General features: G+C 33.0%; 1 protein-coding gene across 1 annotated transcript in view; it reads right to left on the reverse strand.

Moving 5' to 3' along the window:
• The window catches only part of LOC123537458 (low-density lipoprotein receptor-related protein 6-like), a 41,032-nt gene extending 24,179 nt beyond the window's left edge, over positions 1 to 16,853 (reverse strand). The window contains exons 1-9 of the mRNA XM_053528790.1: positions 16,392 to 16,853; positions 14,199 to 14,462; positions 13,491 to 13,743; positions 10,708 to 10,864; positions 8,956 to 9,066; positions 8,385 to 8,558; positions 5,815 to 5,973; positions 3,454 to 3,619; positions 1,472 to 1,606 (exon numbers count right to left, since the gene is read on the reverse strand). Of these exons, the coding sequence (XP_053384765.1) occupies positions 1,472 to 1,606; positions 3,454 to 3,619; positions 5,815 to 5,973; positions 8,385 to 8,558; positions 8,956 to 9,066; positions 10,708 to 10,864; positions 13,491 to 13,743; positions 14,199 to 14,462; positions 16,392 to 16,459 (1,487 nt within the window). The 5' untranslated portion in view covers positions 16,460 to 16,853. The remainder of the gene's footprint in view (positions 1 to 1,471; positions 1,607 to 3,453; positions 3,620 to 5,814; positions 5,974 to 8,384; positions 8,559 to 8,955; positions 9,067 to 10,707; positions 10,865 to 13,490; positions 13,744 to 14,198; positions 14,463 to 16,391) is intronic.
• Positions 16,854 to 18,581: the final 1,728 nt, after the last annotated feature.

Genomic DNA, 18,581 nt, shown 5'->3' on the forward strand with positions numbered 1-18,581 from the left:
CTGTATCATTAAAAATAAGAAAAAAATCAGTAGGTCAAGGTCAAATGATAATCAGGTAATTATTAAATTATTAATTAAACAGTCTAGGAAACATGATCTAATAATTTTTAAGTATTGTTTTCGTAAAAAAAACTTATGAATTATACATATAACAAGTGACCCCCGGGGCGGGGCCTCATTTCACCCCAGGGGCATAATTCGAACATTCTTGTTAGAGATCAACTAGGCAATGATACATACCAAATACCAAAGGCCTATACCTTAAACAATGAGACAAGGAGAGTTTTGATTTTTTTCCTATATAAGTCTATGTAAAACTTGAGACCCCCTGGGTGGGGCCTCATTTCAACTAAGGGGCATAATTTGAATAATTTTGGTAGAGGAGCACTGGACAATGGAACATACCAAATATCAAAAGCCTGGGCCTTCCAGTTTCAGACATGAAGATATTTTTAATTCTTTTATATACAAGGCTATATAAATCATGTGACCCGGACCTGGGCAGGTCCATATTTGACCCTAGGAGAATATTTTGAACAATATTGCTGGAAAAATACTAGATGATGCTATATACAAAATATCAAAGCCCTAGGCCCCGTTAAAACAAGAAATTTTTTCCATATATCAGTCTATTTTAACCATGTGACCCCCAGAGCGGGCCGTATTTGACCCTAAAGGGATAATTAGAACAAACTTTGTAGAGGACTATAAAATGATGCTACATACCTAATATAAAGCACCAGACCCTGAGATTTTGGACAAGAAGATTTTTAAAGCTTTTTCATAGTTTAGTCTGCATAAACCATGTGACCCCCGGGGCAAGCAATATTTGACCCTTGGGGGGTAATTTAAACAAACTTGGTAGAGAATTACTAGATAATGCTACATGACGAATATCAAAGCCCTAGCCCTTGTGGTTTTGGACAAGAAGATTTTCAAAGTTTTTCCCTATATAAGTATATATAACCATGTGACCCAGGGGCGGGGAGAACCACTACATGCCAAATATCAAAGCTTTAGGCCCTATGGTTTTGGACAATATGATTTTAAATGTTTTCCCTATATAAATCTATGTAAACCATGTAATCCATGTGATCACCCCCACCTCCCCACGAGGGCGGGACCGTATTTGACCCTTTGGGGATAATATGAACAAACTTGGTAGAATTATGAGAAGATGCCACATACCAAATATCAAAGCTGTAACTACTGTGGTTTTGGACAAGAATTTTTTGAAGTTCTTCCCTTCGGTTGCCATGACAAAAAGAGTTCTGTATGGAATTTATTTCTTTGACTAATTTTTAAAGAGGATCATGCAAGGAATATTCTTGTTAAAGTTGGACTGGTGGTTTAGGCTGAGAGGTGTTGACGGACGCCGGACAATCACTGATCATAAAAGCTCACCCTTGAGCACTTCGTGCTCAGGTGAGCTAATAAACCATAATAATAGAAGAAATTTACTTATACTTACAACCGTGCCTCATTATCGTAGACAAGGGAAGTTATTTCAGATAATCCAGAAACAACTGTACGACGATCCATTCCATCAATGGTCATTGTTTGAAGAGATACATCACCTTGATTGCCTTCCACCCATGCCAGTCGTCTTGCAATAGTAGCAAAATTATAATTGACAACGAAGACATATGTATTGTTCATCTCATGGATTAAAAAAAACAAGGAAGAATATCCAACAGGGAAAGCCACGTTCAAAAAACGCAGCTTCCCCAAAGACACACACGAACAACTCGCACACAACACATAAAAATAAAACACAAAAGGACAAAACAAACAAATACAGGAACATAGTGGGGCACCGCCTTGGAACGGTCAGTGGCAAAACCACCACTTGGGAGTTTAAACCGGTTTAACCTCCAACTTACCCTACCATGTTCCAGAGTCACAAGACAGTGTAAAAGTAATCCGCGCCAAGGGAAACCCTAACATACGTAAAGGCAACAGGTTCACATAATAGTCACTTTCCCTGACACAGGTAACCACACTTCTTTTCATAAATATCATAACATATAGTGATTGTTATAATTTATGTACTATTGTTTGTTTTACATTTTAACACTCCACATCATTTACAATTCTGACAATAATGAGTTAATAAATTAGTGGTAGGGTTTTCATAACAAAATGACTCCTAATTTTCTCAATTCTTATAAGATACTTTAATAGACTTACAATTACATACTTTTGTCCTAAATAATATAATTGTCAAATAAGCATCGATATTTTGGTAGGTTGTTTCCAAATGAAGGTATAGATATTTTCACCATTTTGTAGAAAGAAACATTACCGATATGTAAATAGAACTTTCATTTTCAAAATTCGTTCTGAAAAGTATAAAGAATCTTGTTTTCAGATATTAAATGGGCACATGCATTACTATCGTAATATCGGATGTATATTTTGTGATGAAAGATCCCTTAAAATAAAGTCTGTAGATTAAAGCCGACTTTCCGCAGTTTTATACTTTAATCGATATTTTTTTGTATTGTTTCTAGTATCGGTATAAAAAGCGCAAAATAATGTACATGTTGTTATCGATTTTGAAAACTTTTGAATCTTGGGGACCATTGTCCTAAATCCATGAGATTGTGATTTTTGTCATATGAAAGATATTGCTATTTTGTTTAAGAGAGCGCTAGACATTTCGTAAGGAGCATGTTATTGTTATAATACTATCATTCTTTTTACAGTTACTGCTTCAGTTAGAAAGCAATTGTATAAATTGTAATGTAATTTTAGTAATGCGTGTGAGGTTTTGTGGCTGATTCTATGTAAAACTGAATTTTCATTTTATTATTTTCACAAGGAGGTACATAGGTTAAACAACGAAGTATAGATATGATATCGGTTTAAAGATATATCAGCTAAAAATAAACTACAAGAAAAGAGAACAAACCAAAACAATTACTTCAAACCTCTGCGTACTCAGATCGGTATATAAAATAGATTTTATACCTTATCTAGAGGCAACAGTTTTGTATTTTTTTAATCACATAAATATAACATCAACTGCTTAAGTCCAGTGACAATAACCAAACTTTTACTTAAAAGATCTTAATTCAGATGCAAGAACTATATTTTTCTATAAGAATAAATGTTTACTTTAATACACACATATACACACATGTAGAACATAGTACTCACTCCTTCTGTGATTAAAATGCGAAATTATTTAAGGGATGGTGTTAATGAAATAGATAAAATGACTTCACGAGTCTTTTTAACGGGATTTAATTACAAAAATATATAAGCATAGTAACATCAAATACTGAAGAGCCAGTTAAAGGAGAAATTAATTTATATAGTTATATAAATACCTTTTTACAATCACAACAAAATCATGAACATGCAACATAATGGTGAACATAATGATGTCAGCAATGTCAATAGCATCCTACTTTTCACAAGACATAACATCATCTTTGTATAACTTACCTTAATGTTGGAAGAAGAATGGTATCTCTCGGATTAACAAGGGTTACAGAATTTTCAATTGAAATTCTCTTTACAGTCTTTGTATCGACATCCACGAGCCAAATGTTGCCAGTGTCCGACTCGGACCAGTATAAGTTTTCAGAATAATAGGTATCATAAGCCATGCCTGGACAGAAATGAAAAGCGGCTAATAATTACAGACCCACCACGACCTAGTGACCTACTTTTTTTACCTACAGAAACTTCATCAAATATGCAGCTATATTAAAAGTGTGTAGGTGGACAATTTAGGCCTTTCCTGAATAAATGTGTTTTCACAACTTGGTCTGAAAAATTATTCAGGCAAACTCCTTTCATCATAGTTTTCTAGAATATAAATGAATAACTATCTTACACTGTAAAAACAAAATGTGATTTAAGTTTAACTAAATACATTTTTTGTACAATGATTTATGTACATACTGCTACATTAATTCAATAAAATGTTAAGATATTAAAAATATTGTCTTAGCCTAATATATGTCACGGTCAGTTAAAACTAAATTCTTGTATATCTCATATTTTTCATGTAAATCATATGTATTACCATCATGGAAATACAAAAGAATACAGTTATTTTGTGGCGCGTCTTCAAACTACTGCAATAATAGATCTACACGAAGCCAGAAGAGAAGTGTTAATGTGTAAATTTAACAAAAGTTCACTGATAATACTTTTAAGAATATTTTACCATAATAACACAAGGAAAACATCTTGTAGAAGTAGCTTTGTGCTTAAATCACAGCACAGATACTGGGCCATTAAGGTTTAGGAGTAAATCATCAAAACAAAGAAGTAATCTACAAACTACAATCTCAAAATTAGGAATTAGAAAAATGCGGAAAACATTATGAACAGGATCAAAATGCATATTCAACGTAAAAATTAACATACCATTTGTCAGATTATTTCTGTCATTTCTCCAAGTCAGGTTTAATAACATAGTCAACTCCGATGCAACAAAGTGTAATATGAAAATCTATTCTATGTTTATTTCAGTATCACAGCACATTTGTAGATAAATATCAGTTAAGTTGTATTTTAGTGAGATCAACTGTATCTCAATGGTAAAATACGATAATTGAATTATGAAGTGACTGGCATCAGATAAAATAAACTGGACGGCGGTGGTAGCCAATTCTGTTCGGCATAGATCATACATATCAAAGAGTACAGCTGAAGAGTTCATAACGGTTTTTAGATGTACATGTACCTGTCCATGTATACTCTTACCCTGTTAATTTAGGTAGTTATTAAAACATTTAAATAGTTTGTTTGTCAAAACGGTACAAGTATATGCAGCTGACAGCAAACATACGGTCACCCGTCTTATCAGACTCCTTTGTTGTAACCGGACTCTTTTAATGCTGCACATTTTCACTAAATAAGTGCTTCCCGTTTAAAGAATATTTCATTGACGCGAGAAGTGACACACAAAGGTGAAGCATAACAGTGTCGCGTATGAAAAATTCCTGATCATTTTCTCACTAGTCTTATCTAGGACTACGCAATTAACCTTTCGTCACAGTTAAACAAACAAAACAAACAATTCTCTTAAATGAGTTTAACGTGTTTATTTGGTACAATGTACATGAAATGCACGGTGCATCAGAAAATCAATGCATTACTTGTCCTTGTACACTACCAAAAACATTTAAAACCATTTAATAAAGAGAGCAATTTTGGCTGTCCTTTACATATACTGTAAGTCCTAGTATCTATAACTTGTAACGAAGCTGGGCTTGATAAATCAAATTACCAAAACAGTGCGTAATTACATGTTTGTTATAAAAATAAGATAGTGAATTACAACACCGTATAATGAGAAATAAGATCTAACTGTACTGTTCTGATTAAAATCTAAAGTTGTCATAATGCGGAGGTCCATTGCCTTTTTAATATGTTTAGTCCCAAGTACACAAAGAAAATAATCATATTCCAATCTTACTATGAAAACACTGTATTTTTATCTGCTAAACTATACAAAGTATCAAATTACAAAACTGTGCTATCTGAACAAGAAAGAAATTCTTTTATATATCTATAAAAGCATTTAAACTTATCGTTTGTCGCTTTGAAAGGCTTTATTTGCAAAGATTGTTAACACTTTGTAAAATCTGTTCAACAAAACATGTTTTTTAGGCAATGCGGGTAAATCCAGATTATATTAGCGTTTCGACCGAAAGTACCAAAACTTTAACTAAGATTGTCCAGTCACTTTTTCCCATTTTTATGGTATTTTGAATCGAAGCAAAAATACATTGGTGAAAACTACACAAATTGGTAATAACAAAACAATATGCTAATATATATACAACGTACCGCTTATATTTCCAGACGCTTGAATAATTAATTCTTTAGCATCGTTTTCTATCGGCAAATCCGCTGGTCTTTTGTATATTTTGTTGTCCGCAGTGGCAAAAATGACCATTCTGTTGCTAATGTCCAGATCAAACTTCTTGATCAATTCATTAGGTGATGCTGAAATTGTCACCACAAGCTCCATGTAATTTTCCAAAATCAATGTCATGAAAACATTTTTGTCATACTTAAGTAAGAAATTAATGCATAAGATTGTACAAACTATAATTCCTGTTTACTATGGATATAAGTACAATATTTACACACAATTTGCTATCTTTCTGAGAAAAAAGCCAGGACAAATACAGGTATTTGTAATGACACAAAGTCTTTCATTTTGACGAAAACATCTTTAACTTTCCTACTGTATTTACTACATGAAATATTCGCTTCTACGCTTTATTTTTAAATATACCCCCACCAAACATGTTTGGAGGGGGGTATATAGGAGTCAGTTTTGTCGCGTCGCGTCCCGTCCCGTCCCGTCGCGTCCCGAAATCTATTATCTCAGTTATTACTAAATGGATTTGATTCAAACTTAAAATAGATGTTCCACCTTATCACCCACATCATGTGACACAAGGTACATAACTCTGACACCAAGTTGTCATGAATTATGCCCCCTTTTACTTAGAATTTACTATATTCACTATATCTCAGTTATTACTAAATGGATTTGATTCAAACTTAAAATAGTTGTTTCACCTCATCACCCATATCATGTAACATAAGGTGCTTAACTCTGACATCAATTTTTTATGAATTATGTCCCCTTTTTACTTTAAATTTAAGGTTGATTTTGATGTATTTTCACTATATCTCAGTTATTACAAAATGGATTTGATTCAAACTTAAAATAGATGTTCCACCTCATCACCCACATCATGTGACACAAGGTGCATAACTCTGACACCAAGTTTTTATGAATTATGCCCCTTTTTACTTAGAATTTAATGTTAATTTTGATGTATATTCACTGTATCTCAGTTACTACTAAATGGATTTGATTTAAACTTAAAATAGATGTCCCACCCTATCACCCACATGTGACACAAGGTGCATAACTCTGACACCAATTTTCCTTGAATTATGTCCCCTTTTACTTAGAATTTAAGGTTAATTTTGATGTATTTTCACTATATCTCATTCTGATTGGCTTAGAGCCAAATGGAAGTAACCTTTTTTTTAACTTTTGTACTGAGTTTCTTCCCCTTAAATTCCAGGAATTAGTCTATTTTTAGAAATCCTATTTTTAGATTTTCAATAGTTTTGGTATTTTTCTAACATTTTTGTTATCAGTCCTATGTAAAAATGTAAAAAGTAAATACATTTTTCTGTGGTAACATGGGTCGGTAAGACACATTTTTGTATTCACTTTTAGTGTATCTCTAATATTAGATATATTTTTTTTATATTTACCTCATCCCTCATCCAGGGCACATAATTATACTAGTATTACTTATATGTGGAAGCCCAGGATGAAGTACTCCAAAGACGAGTAAACTTCTTTTTAAGTATTAAGCTTTTTTGACATTTTTATATTATTCTAAGTATTTTTAAGATTACTTATGGTTGCCATTCTTCTGTGACAAGACCGTATGGTGGGGGTATGAGTCACTCCTGTGACAGTTCTAGTTTCATTTGTGAAAAGATTTGTGCTTGACTGTAAAGAAACTTATTTCGTTTGAATGCATGCTTTGCAATGGGCAAGTTGTTGTTTAAAAGACATTGAAAATAAATGAATATTTCATTTAACATTTTATCCAATATTGAGATTAGCGTAACAAAATATTAAACAACATGCTTAATAAAAGAAAAACATTTATATAACAATATAAAAAGTATGGTCTTTCAGACCCTAATTCACTGTTTTCTTTTCAATTCTAAGCAAACCGTTTTTAAAGTTAGTTATAATTAGATTACTGAGATGGTGACAATGATTTTTGCAAGCAATGTACATGTACAAAATTATTGAAACACAACTGTAGATGTAGATACAATTACTCTTTTAAATATTTTAATAATTTATATAATTTTATTCCTGTTTTGGATGTCTGCTTTACGCTTCCAAAGTATCTTCCTATAGACTTGATTTACCTTGGAGTAATCAGTAATCAGAAGACTATTTAACAAACTTTTGCTTAAGTCGGTACAAAGGGTAAGAAGGTTTTAATCACCTGTCATAAATAAACCCAATCAAATAGACTGCTATAAATAGTAGTTTGCTTGATAATATGGTTTTATGCTTCAAAACTGTCTTCCTATACACGTGTTTAAGCTTTTCGAGATATATGTCGTTTATCTTTACTTTTTATGTCTCTTTAAATATATCACGGGCACTTTCACTTTAGAAGGAAAGAGAAATACAATCGTACTTATGCAAACGACAACCTGTAAGGACAACTGGTCTTTAGAAACCTTTTAAATATTGTCCACCCTGTAAATAAAACTCACTCGTAAATAAAAATATAACGTTTTGCTCTCCTTTGCAAAGTCATTTTTTCTGTTTCTGCATATTCATTTTTTATTACCTGTTGGTGCTGGTTGTGTTGATGAATCTGGGGCTACTGTTGATGTAAGTGGTCCAATGACTGTGTACCTACAAACCACATCGTAGGTAGAGTTGGCAAAATATCGAATGTCAAGCATGCAAATATGAGTAGCATTTGCAATTACAATAGCTTTATGGAATTCGGCATATGAATCTGAAAATATGGCAATAATGATATTTTTACTCTCTATATATCTATATTGATGGTGTCTTTTTTAATATGTACATTAAATTTGTGATATTTTCCAAATAGTTGAATTTGATTTTTTCCTGACTTGTTTTGGCTAGGACAATCGAGTCTCATATGAACATTAACAGATCGGCAAAGTTTCGTACATATTGGTCAAAGTTTGAAAATATATAATCAAGAAGTCAATGTAATAATTAACCAATTGCACATAAAACCTCACCTCAAACCGAGGTCGTTTAAATCATAAAGCAGAAATAGGATATTTGATATTCATGACTAGGGAATATGTTCAAAAGAAGTATGTCAGGTGCTAAATGTTGTGTTATTCTAAGGATATCTTAATATACAGAAATAAACATACCCTGACATGCTCCGGTAGTTGCGTTTTTCTCATACCCCTCGGAACATATACACGTGGCATTATTTTCTTCAGATATACAAAGCTGTTCACAATTTTCATTACCACAATAGTCTACAAAATAAAAGAAAGTCACACAAATATCTTTTTTTGCTTTATAAAGGTCTCTGTACATACTTTAATTAACCTAAAAAACAAACTGTTTGTGAATATTAAAACACGATTATCAAAAGTAGAGTGAAAAAAATCAAGCTTTTTCTAATACGATGTGCTTTAAGTACCCTGCAAACACTTTGTAACCGATTTAGCAAATTTTACACACTTTCCACATGGCGTGAGGGGGGTTCCACGTGCTTTGAGATCATCAAGTCTGTTAAATATATCTGTATTAAAGAGTTTAGCTTAACCAAGTACTCTGGGTGGCGTGTAAGGTATTATGTATTTCATTACCTCCCACGCACAGATTAAGTCAAACCCAGGCTGTTATTATTTTGCTTTACAGCGTTCTATGATTCCATTTTCTCATCTATCAGAGGTTCTTCAAAATCGCAAGACGAACCTCTACTTTATGTTTTTTTGTTTATTCTGTGAGCATGATCATTCTTTATTACTACCGGGAGTGTTTTCAGTCAATGTTCGCTATTATTCGGCACGCCCACTTCGAACTAAGCAAAGTACTTACTAACAATGAATACAGAAGAAATTAAGTGCGATTTATAAAGATTTATTCCTCTAATCCTATGTTTAAAAATTACCTCAAGGACGCTACAACGGTTTAATGGCCTATTTTAATTGGTTCACCAATTATTTTGCGTAACGTCGATGATTGGCCAAAACGTTTTACTTGTAACGTAACCAAACCAAGAAATATCTGGTTTAACTTGGAAGGCTTCTAGTAACTAAGAATGTAATTCCCTAGAATATTTTGATAGATCCTTTGATTGAAAGCTGACTCTGTACAGCAAGAAAGATAACCCTATCCTGCTTTTTGCAAGAATAATGGCCCCTTTTGAACAAAATGTCAGATTTCCTGGTTATGTTTCGCGTTAAGGTTACCTTTTTTCATTAACGGTCATAGCTATTGCTTTAAAACGTTTTGCAGTCATTTGCCATTAAAAGCTGACTCTGCACAACAAGTACTGTAACTATATATTGCTTCTTGCAAGTATGATGGCCAATTCTGGACTTAGAAAATCAGATTTCTTGATTAAGAAACTATTAAAGCTTTGTTTTAAAACTTGCAACACTTGTTCACCATCAGAAGCTGACTTTGTTCAGCAAGAAACATAACTCCATCCTGCTTTTTGTAAGAGTTATGGCTCCTTAGAAAATATCATAAAAACAGGACAATATTTTTATTATATAGAGACAAAAAAGTCAACTGAACGTTAGCACCCGCAAGGTGGTGCTCTTGTTTATATCAGTCACTTAAACACAAATTACTACAACTTTGCGTCAATTATATGTAAATTCAAACCATTTTTCTAGCCGGGAAATCGTTAATATTTCTCATTGCGAAAAAAACATTTTCCGATAGGGAAAATGATCTGTCGTGAGGTAATAAAAAGTGAAAATTCTTGACTATCATTAATTAATTGACATGGAACAGCTGTGGCACTTTAATATGTGATGCCTTACTATATTTTGAGATACGTATGGAAGTATTACATATTTTTGTCAATAATGGTGCTATAGCAGAATATCAAATGGTATACATGATACATAATTCCATAATTCCTAACTATTACTTCTTACCTGTGTCTTTAAGAGGTTGGTTGTGTTCTCCATAAACGGTTACACCAAAAATTTCTTGTCCTGGAGTACTAAGCTTTACAGTTACTTCTAATCGGCCAGTTGTTTTATTAAATGTGTATAAGTTGGCATTGCGAATGTCAGTAACGTAGACGACGTCCTGAATCACATTAATATTATAGAACAACGTCTTGATAATAGCCACATGTCAAATGCAAATGTCAAACAATAGTAATACTCATAACCTAATGTGCATTGTACATATTTAAATAGTGTCATATCTTAAAAGTCCATTGGATCTAGATAACGCTATCACCAACATACACAGTTCCCTACACATTATTGCATTCACGTACATATAGAGTACATAAGTGTATACCTAACAACTAAAAGTGAACCACAGAAGTAACGAACAGACACAAGTATGAAAATGAGGGGAACGTAGCAATGTACCGTCTTTGAAACGGGGACTTTAAACTAGGCTAAGTTTAGTTGCGCCAAATCTCGCTAACACCCAAAACGCTACTGTATAATGAAACAGTGTAAAAAAGCTACTCACCGCCACATGAATCTTTTATACACTTAACTTTAGGTAAACTTTGTACAAATCAAATCCCAGTTATTATTATCACATTATTATACCAGTCTTGGCCAGATGAGAGAGCTAACTGATTTGGAGTCCCCCACCTGTTTGTATCAGATCTAATTAATATTAGGTTATTTAACATTGTTCTGTACAATACGGTGATATATTTGGACGAGTACCCAGCTGAGAAAACCATATTGGACGAGCCGCTAGGCGAGTTCAGTATGGTTTTCTCAGCTGGGTACGAGTCCAAATATATCTCGTATTGTACAGTACAATGTTAAATAACCTTTTTATTCTATATCTATTTTATCTTACTATAATAATAGTTTAAATTAAAAATGTTTCACTGAATATTGTATTCCTGCCTTTTCTAGTTTTTCCCAGCTTGGTATGAGTGCAAATATATATTATACAGAACAATGTTAGACCTTAAATAACCTTTTCATTCTATATTTATTTCACTTCATACGTAATATACGTAATTCATTGAATGTTGTTTTTTTCTGCGTATCATCATTAAAAAAGTATATGGTGCAACCTCTCTACAACAGCCATTTGGCGATTTGGGTGGTAATAATACTTGGCTGAGATATTATGCCCACAAACATTGTCAGCAAGTTTGGTGAAGATCGGATGAAAACTGTTCGACTTTAAAGAGCGGACAAGGCTAAATTCCCCGTTTTTCGAGTAATTCAAGGACTATAATCAAAGAGTGCCTGGTACAATTTGGCTGGTTATCGAAATTGGCCGAGGTGTAATGCCCACAAACATTCTCAGCAAGTTTGGTGAAGAGCCGACGAAAACTGAATTATAGAGCAGACATGTTTTGGATGCTGACCGCCCGCTGCGATTTATAATCTTCTCCATTTTGTTTCTTAACCGTTAAACAAAAATACTGAGGTAGCTATTCAGATAGTCAGGGCTGATAGCAATTTCTAGGTTTCGTCCGGAACGGCTTCTTTTAGCGACTTTTCAAATATTCCAACATCTGATGGTCCTTTTTACTGTATTTTTAAGTTTTTGATTATTAACGAACGTTTTAATATCTAAGATAGCATTGTTATCTCTTGAATCGTTTTTGTGTGTTGTAAACAAAAAACAACAACCCAAATTAAATCCAGATTTCAAGATGCATAATCAAACTCTGTACACAGAGCGCCAACTTCATCTGATTTACATTCGGAACATTTTCACGCGTTTCGGGCTTTATCGTATGTTTAACATGGGACTGTTGAACCGTCCAAATACAGAAAATACAGGATTTTTTGTACGCGCGTGCGTCCAAATACAGAAAATACGGGATTTTTGTACGCACGTGCATCCAAATACCGTAATATATTGTACGGTCACGTGTTGCAAATGAACGTTCGCGATTGGATAGATAAAATAGGTATAGAATAAAACGAATTATTTGTATTACATGTTTTCTTCAGTATATTATTTAAAGATCTCAGAGAAATGTTATTTTAAACTGTAGTTATATTTTGTCAAAACCGTTTGGTTTATTTTAACTCCATTAATGTATTAATGATGTTATATGTAAAGCACCTTTGAACGTGTTTATCATGAAAAGGGCGCTACATAAACCTGGTATAAAAAAATAAAAAATAATAATATGATGTTGGTAGTTTATGGTAGAGTTCAAGGAAATATTGTTTTCTAAAATCATGCTTGTATCGGACAAATTTAGTGCACAGTGTTTCTATGATTTATGATTTTCTTGCATGGTCCAAACCAACATGACAACTTACCATTTCATGATGTTTTGCGCATTTAAGTCAAATTGACACAAGACATCCTGGCTATTCAAGTGATTGTCATTTTTATCGATATGTCATTAATAATTCCGTCAATGGGACTTATTTCTTTGAATGTTTGACTTTGTTGATGTGCTGGTATAATGTTAATAAGTAATGCAATTGTCTAAACATTAACAGTAATTTCTGACCTTTAGAAATAACATTTATGTTGTGGATGCTAAAATGAATTTAAAAAGCAAAGCAAAGTGAAAACAATGAGTTTTAATCATACAGATAATGATTACACAAGAAAAGAATTTTATAGAACAAGTCCATATATTTGCTGTTACTTAGGGAAAGCCATGGTCGTATGCTGATGTCATGGTTCTCAAAATTAACTGGATTGTTTTGATAAGAAAAGCAAGAGTTTACGGTTCTATAAAGTGAGATGGAGTTACCTTGTAAATAGCTAAATCAAACAGAACAGAATTCGGTACGCTTGCTATCATTCTCATATCTTTTCCATTGTATGTTGCCGAGAGAAGAGAGTGTGTGTATGTATCAGTCCAGTAAATTCTTTTGCCAAATATGTCTGCTTCCATTGACAGTGGAGACACCAAGTGTTTGGTTATTAATGTGTGTCTGTTGTTCCCCTTCAGATCTGAGCGCTCGATTTTCGGATGTCTTCCACTGTCTGACCAGAATAGGTATCTGCCACATAGAAATTATATTATTCTATTTTGTGTGTTTATGCGTATCTTTGAAGTTGTTGATCAATACGGTTGTATCTCAGAAATAGGTCACTGGAATGATTTTATCAAATCGAAGTGACATTAACTTACTTTGAAAATCTGACCTTGAAATACCAATTTTATTTTTTAAATGCTTTTAATTCAGTGTATGTAATATATATACAGTTTTTATGGGTGTTTTAGAAACAATCAAAGCTCCTGTCAACTGGTATTTAGAGCGATTTTAGAACTGATTTTGATCTGAAAAGCCTTGAGCGATCGGTTTTAATTGTACGTTTGATAAGAGGTTATCTTCGATAATGAAGCGTTAAATTTGCATCTTGCCTCTTTTGAATGGTTACATGGTTACTCTTCTGTTGAACATTATTTGGTTTCGTATCAAATAAGAAACTAAAACATAAATAACAATATCACCCTTTCAACGGATCCAGTGCAATACCGCTAGGACCATCGAGATGATCATCAACAATTATTTTGTAATAGTCTTTGTCTAATTTCTGCTTTCCCCCTGGTACTGCTACAATCCATCTAAACAAGGGGTCATTCCAGTACACGGTGTGTGACAGCCAATCGACTGCTAACTGTACGGTACCTTTAGACACGCCCACGTGTAGAGAATTAAATTTACTGTCTGTAAAATTGAGGTCTTTGTTGTATCCACTGCCAACTATTATTGACCTGAAAAGAAAAGAAAAGATATTCTTAGATAGTCTGAACTTAGATAGAGAGCCAATCAAATGAGTTGAAATGTAGGGATCTTGAATATTAGCTCTTATTACAAAAAGCTGCAAAATCCTCGGGAGACTGCTGATGTAATAACATGATGCAAACCTGCATTAACGCTGCTCGAGCATGGAATGTGCCAAAATACAGAGTAATGGTTCATATGTCAGTAAGAGTTTATTGCCTGTTAAAGCTTGATTTGATTGTTCGTTTCGCACTGTGAGAGTAAACGTTGTTAACAAGGAGATCAAACACTCTAAAATATCTTATCATATATACTCGTGCCTTGGCGAAATGTTCAACAATTATGAAAGGAAACGTTCTATCAATTTATTCTAGCTTTGAAAATATTTCATACTAGAAAAGCTTGAAGGCACATTATTTATCTTGTTATGGCATCCACATAATTCCTCGGGATAAGGTGGTGTCTCCTCTAACTACTGTAAAATCATCTAATTTCTTGGTTTTTGTTTGGTCAAAACGGCAATTTCGTGGGGATATGAATTCGTGGATTTCAACCTTTGAACAAAATGAATGGGAATTTTATTTGTTCATTGAGATTAATTTTCGTGGATAAGCTCAACCACGAACTAATAGATTCCTTAATTCGATAAAATTAATGTAATTGTGAGTTGCCCTCATTGATTTGCGTGACTTTATGTAATATCTTCCTTAAATTATTGTATTTGTCTCATGATTTTGTATGTATACAAACAGAGAATTTGTTGAATAAACTTGGAAACGAAATCCACGAAAATTAGTCACCCACAAATATTAATGATTTCACAGTAATTGTTTTCAGGCACCCGACATATCCCTAAGTATTTTGCAGATGTTATAGCATGAAAAAAATAGTTGCCATATTGTTCTGGCTATATTAATTCCGTAATGTACTTCTTAGAAAACAATTTAAAAGAAACATATAAAAGGATTCAAACAGTAGAATTAACTTAAATAGTCCCTCTTCTTGCGCAAATAATGCATAAAATACGGACACGCAGTGAATAGACGATCGTAATAATTTTACATTAAGATTAAGTGCTGTTGGTAACTTCTGAAGATAGAAAATACTGAAAACCAACTTAGGACTGCGATGATTATACGGAGTAAGTAGAAATTTATTTGAAAAGGCCCGGGCTTTTACCTTATGTTTTGAGTAGAGAGTCGCAAGTTGATAAACAGATTTCCTGCAGCTGTTACTACGCAATATTTTGCGCAGTTGCCGCTTTGCTACTTATAAATTCTATTTTTTGCTTCATAGAAATTTGAATAGTTATTCTATGGTATTGAAGACTTCGCATAAATAGAAATAAACAAGTTTTGAACTTTCTTTAGTCGGTAAAAGTGAATTGGTCGGTTACTATCTAAAAGAAAGACAAGGCAATGAAAACGAGATGCTTGTATACAAGTACGATGACAGAAGAAAATGCAACTTTGTATAGCATAGCTACGGCTGAATACAGTGACAGATTTTTATTAATCTGTTAGAAACTTGAGTAAAGGCCGTTTTTCCTCTGATTCAAACTCCAAAGAATGGAAACAATGCGGGCGAATTAGAGAGTAATGGCCCATGGCAAAACTGATTCTTAAAAAATAATATCTTAATATCGCATAAAATCGCATGGATACCAATGTTCTGATGTATGTGATATAAGCTACTTATAGAGTAAAAATATTAATTTTTACACTTTACACAAAATTACAATTGATAATCGGAGTGTTGAACTGGAATTTAGATTCAGTACATGTTGAGAAAACAGAGTATATAGATCTAGAAATCATGAAATGGAAGCGGTTTTCAAACTGAAATAATATTATCCAAACATCATCACACATGTAAAAATAGGACAGAGCCAAAGTTCCATATAATTGATTTGTACTTACGATTGACGGTACTCGTACATATAAAATTCTTTACTTCTAAATTCTACGTCAAAATCGAGAACAAGCATTCCGTCTAAAATTGAAAATCTAGCAACTCGGTCGCCGAAAGTCTCGTACCCAGGATAGAATGGAAGAATAATGAATCCATTCTGGTCCTTGCCAACAGTTGTTAAAACCAAACCACGTTCTGCAATAAGAAAGAATTGATTCTTACAACACTGATGAGTTTTGCTTCAAAGATAATGTTCACTGATGAGTTTGTTTCGAAGTTTACTTCAAAGATAATGTTCACTAATGAGTTTTCGTCAAAGATAATGTTCACTCATGAGTTTGCTTCAAAGATAATTTTCACTGATGAGTCTGCTTCGAAGTTTGCTTCGAAGATAATGTTCACTAATGAGTTTGCTTCAAAGATAATGTTCACTGACGAGTTTGCTTCGAAGATGATGTTCACTGATGAGTTTGCTTCAATGATAATGTTCACTGATGAGTTTGTTTCAGAGATAAAGAGATAATTTTCACTGACGAGTTTGCTTCGAAGATAATGTTCACTGATGAGTTAGCTTCAAAGAAAATGTTTACTGATGAGTTTGCTTCGAAGATGATGTTCACTGATGAGTTTGCTTCAAAGCAAATGTTCACTGATGAGTGTACTTCAAAGAAAATATTCACTGATGAGTTTGCTTCAGAGATAGTTTTCACTGATTAGTCTGCTTCGAAGTTTGCTTCAAAGATAATGTTCAACATTGAGTTTGCTTCGAAGATAATGTTCACTGAAGAGTTTTCTTCAATGATAATGTTCACTGATGAGTTTGCTTCAGAGATAAAGAGATAATGTTCACTGATGAGTTTGCTTCGATGATAATGTTCACTGATGAGTTTGCTTCAAAGATGATGTTCACTGATGAGTTTGCTTCAAAGATGATGTTCACTGATGAGTTTGCTTCGAAGATGATGTTCACTGATGAGTTTGCTTCGAAGATAATGTTCACTGATGAGTTTGCTTCGAAGATGATGTTCACTGATGAGTTTGCTTCCAGTTTGATGTTCACTGATGAGTCTGCTTCGAAGATGATGTTCACTGATGAGTTTACTTCGAAGATAATGTTCACTGATGAGTCTCTTTCAAGGAAAATGTACACTGATGAGTTTGCTTCAAAAATGATGTTCACTAATGAGTCTGTTGTAAGGATAATGTTCACTGATGAGTTTGCTTCGAAGTTGATGTTTACTGATGAGTTTGCTCCAAGTTTGATGTTCACTGATGAGTCTGCTTCGAGGATGATGTTCACTGATGAGTCTGCTTCGAAGATATTGCTCATTGATGAGTTTGCTTCGAAGATAATGTTCACTAAACAGTTTGTTTCGAAAATGATGTTCACCGATGAGTTTGCTTCGAAGATGATGTTCACTGATGAGTTTGCTTTAAAGAAAATGTTTACTGATGAGTTTGCTTCAGCGATAATATTCACTGATGTGTTTGCTTCAAAGAAAATGTTCACTGATGTGTTTGCTTCAGCGATAATATTCACTGATGAGTTTGCTTCAGAGATAATGTTCACCTAAGAAAACATTTACTGATAAAAATTTACTTGCTACAGAGATAATGTTCCCCTTGAGACATTTTTGTTAACATTTTCAAGTTCGTTGACTGCATAGATACTGCTGAAATTATTTTACAATCTATAGTTCGTTTATTGCATAGATAATGTTGAACTTATTTTACAACCTATAATTCGTGTATTACATTGATAATGTTGAACCTATTTTACAATCTATAATTCGTTTATTGCATAGATAATGTTGAACTTATTTTACAATCTATAGTTCGTTTATTGCAATGATAATGTTAAACTTATTTTACAAACTATAATTCGTTTATTGCATCGATAATGATAAACTTATTTTACAACCTATAATTCGTTTATTGCTTTGATAATGTTAAACTTATTTTACAAACTACTATTCGTTTATTGCATAGATAATATTGAACTTATTTTACAATCTATAATTCGTTTATTGCATTGATAATGTTGAACTTATTTTACAAACTATAATTCGTTTATTGCATTGATAATGTTGAACTATGATTCGTTTATTTCATTGATAATGTTGAACTTATTTTACAATATATAATTCGTTTATCGCATAGATAATGTTGAACTTATTTTGCAATCTATAATTCATTTA

The sequence above is a fragment of the Mercenaria mercenaria genome, chromosome 17, assembly GCF_021730395.1.
Source record: "Mercenaria mercenaria strain notata chromosome 17, MADL_Memer_1, whole genome shotgun sequence".
NCBI classification, from domain to species: domain Eukaryota; kingdom Metazoa; phylum Mollusca; class Bivalvia; order Venerida; family Veneridae; genus Mercenaria; species Mercenaria mercenaria.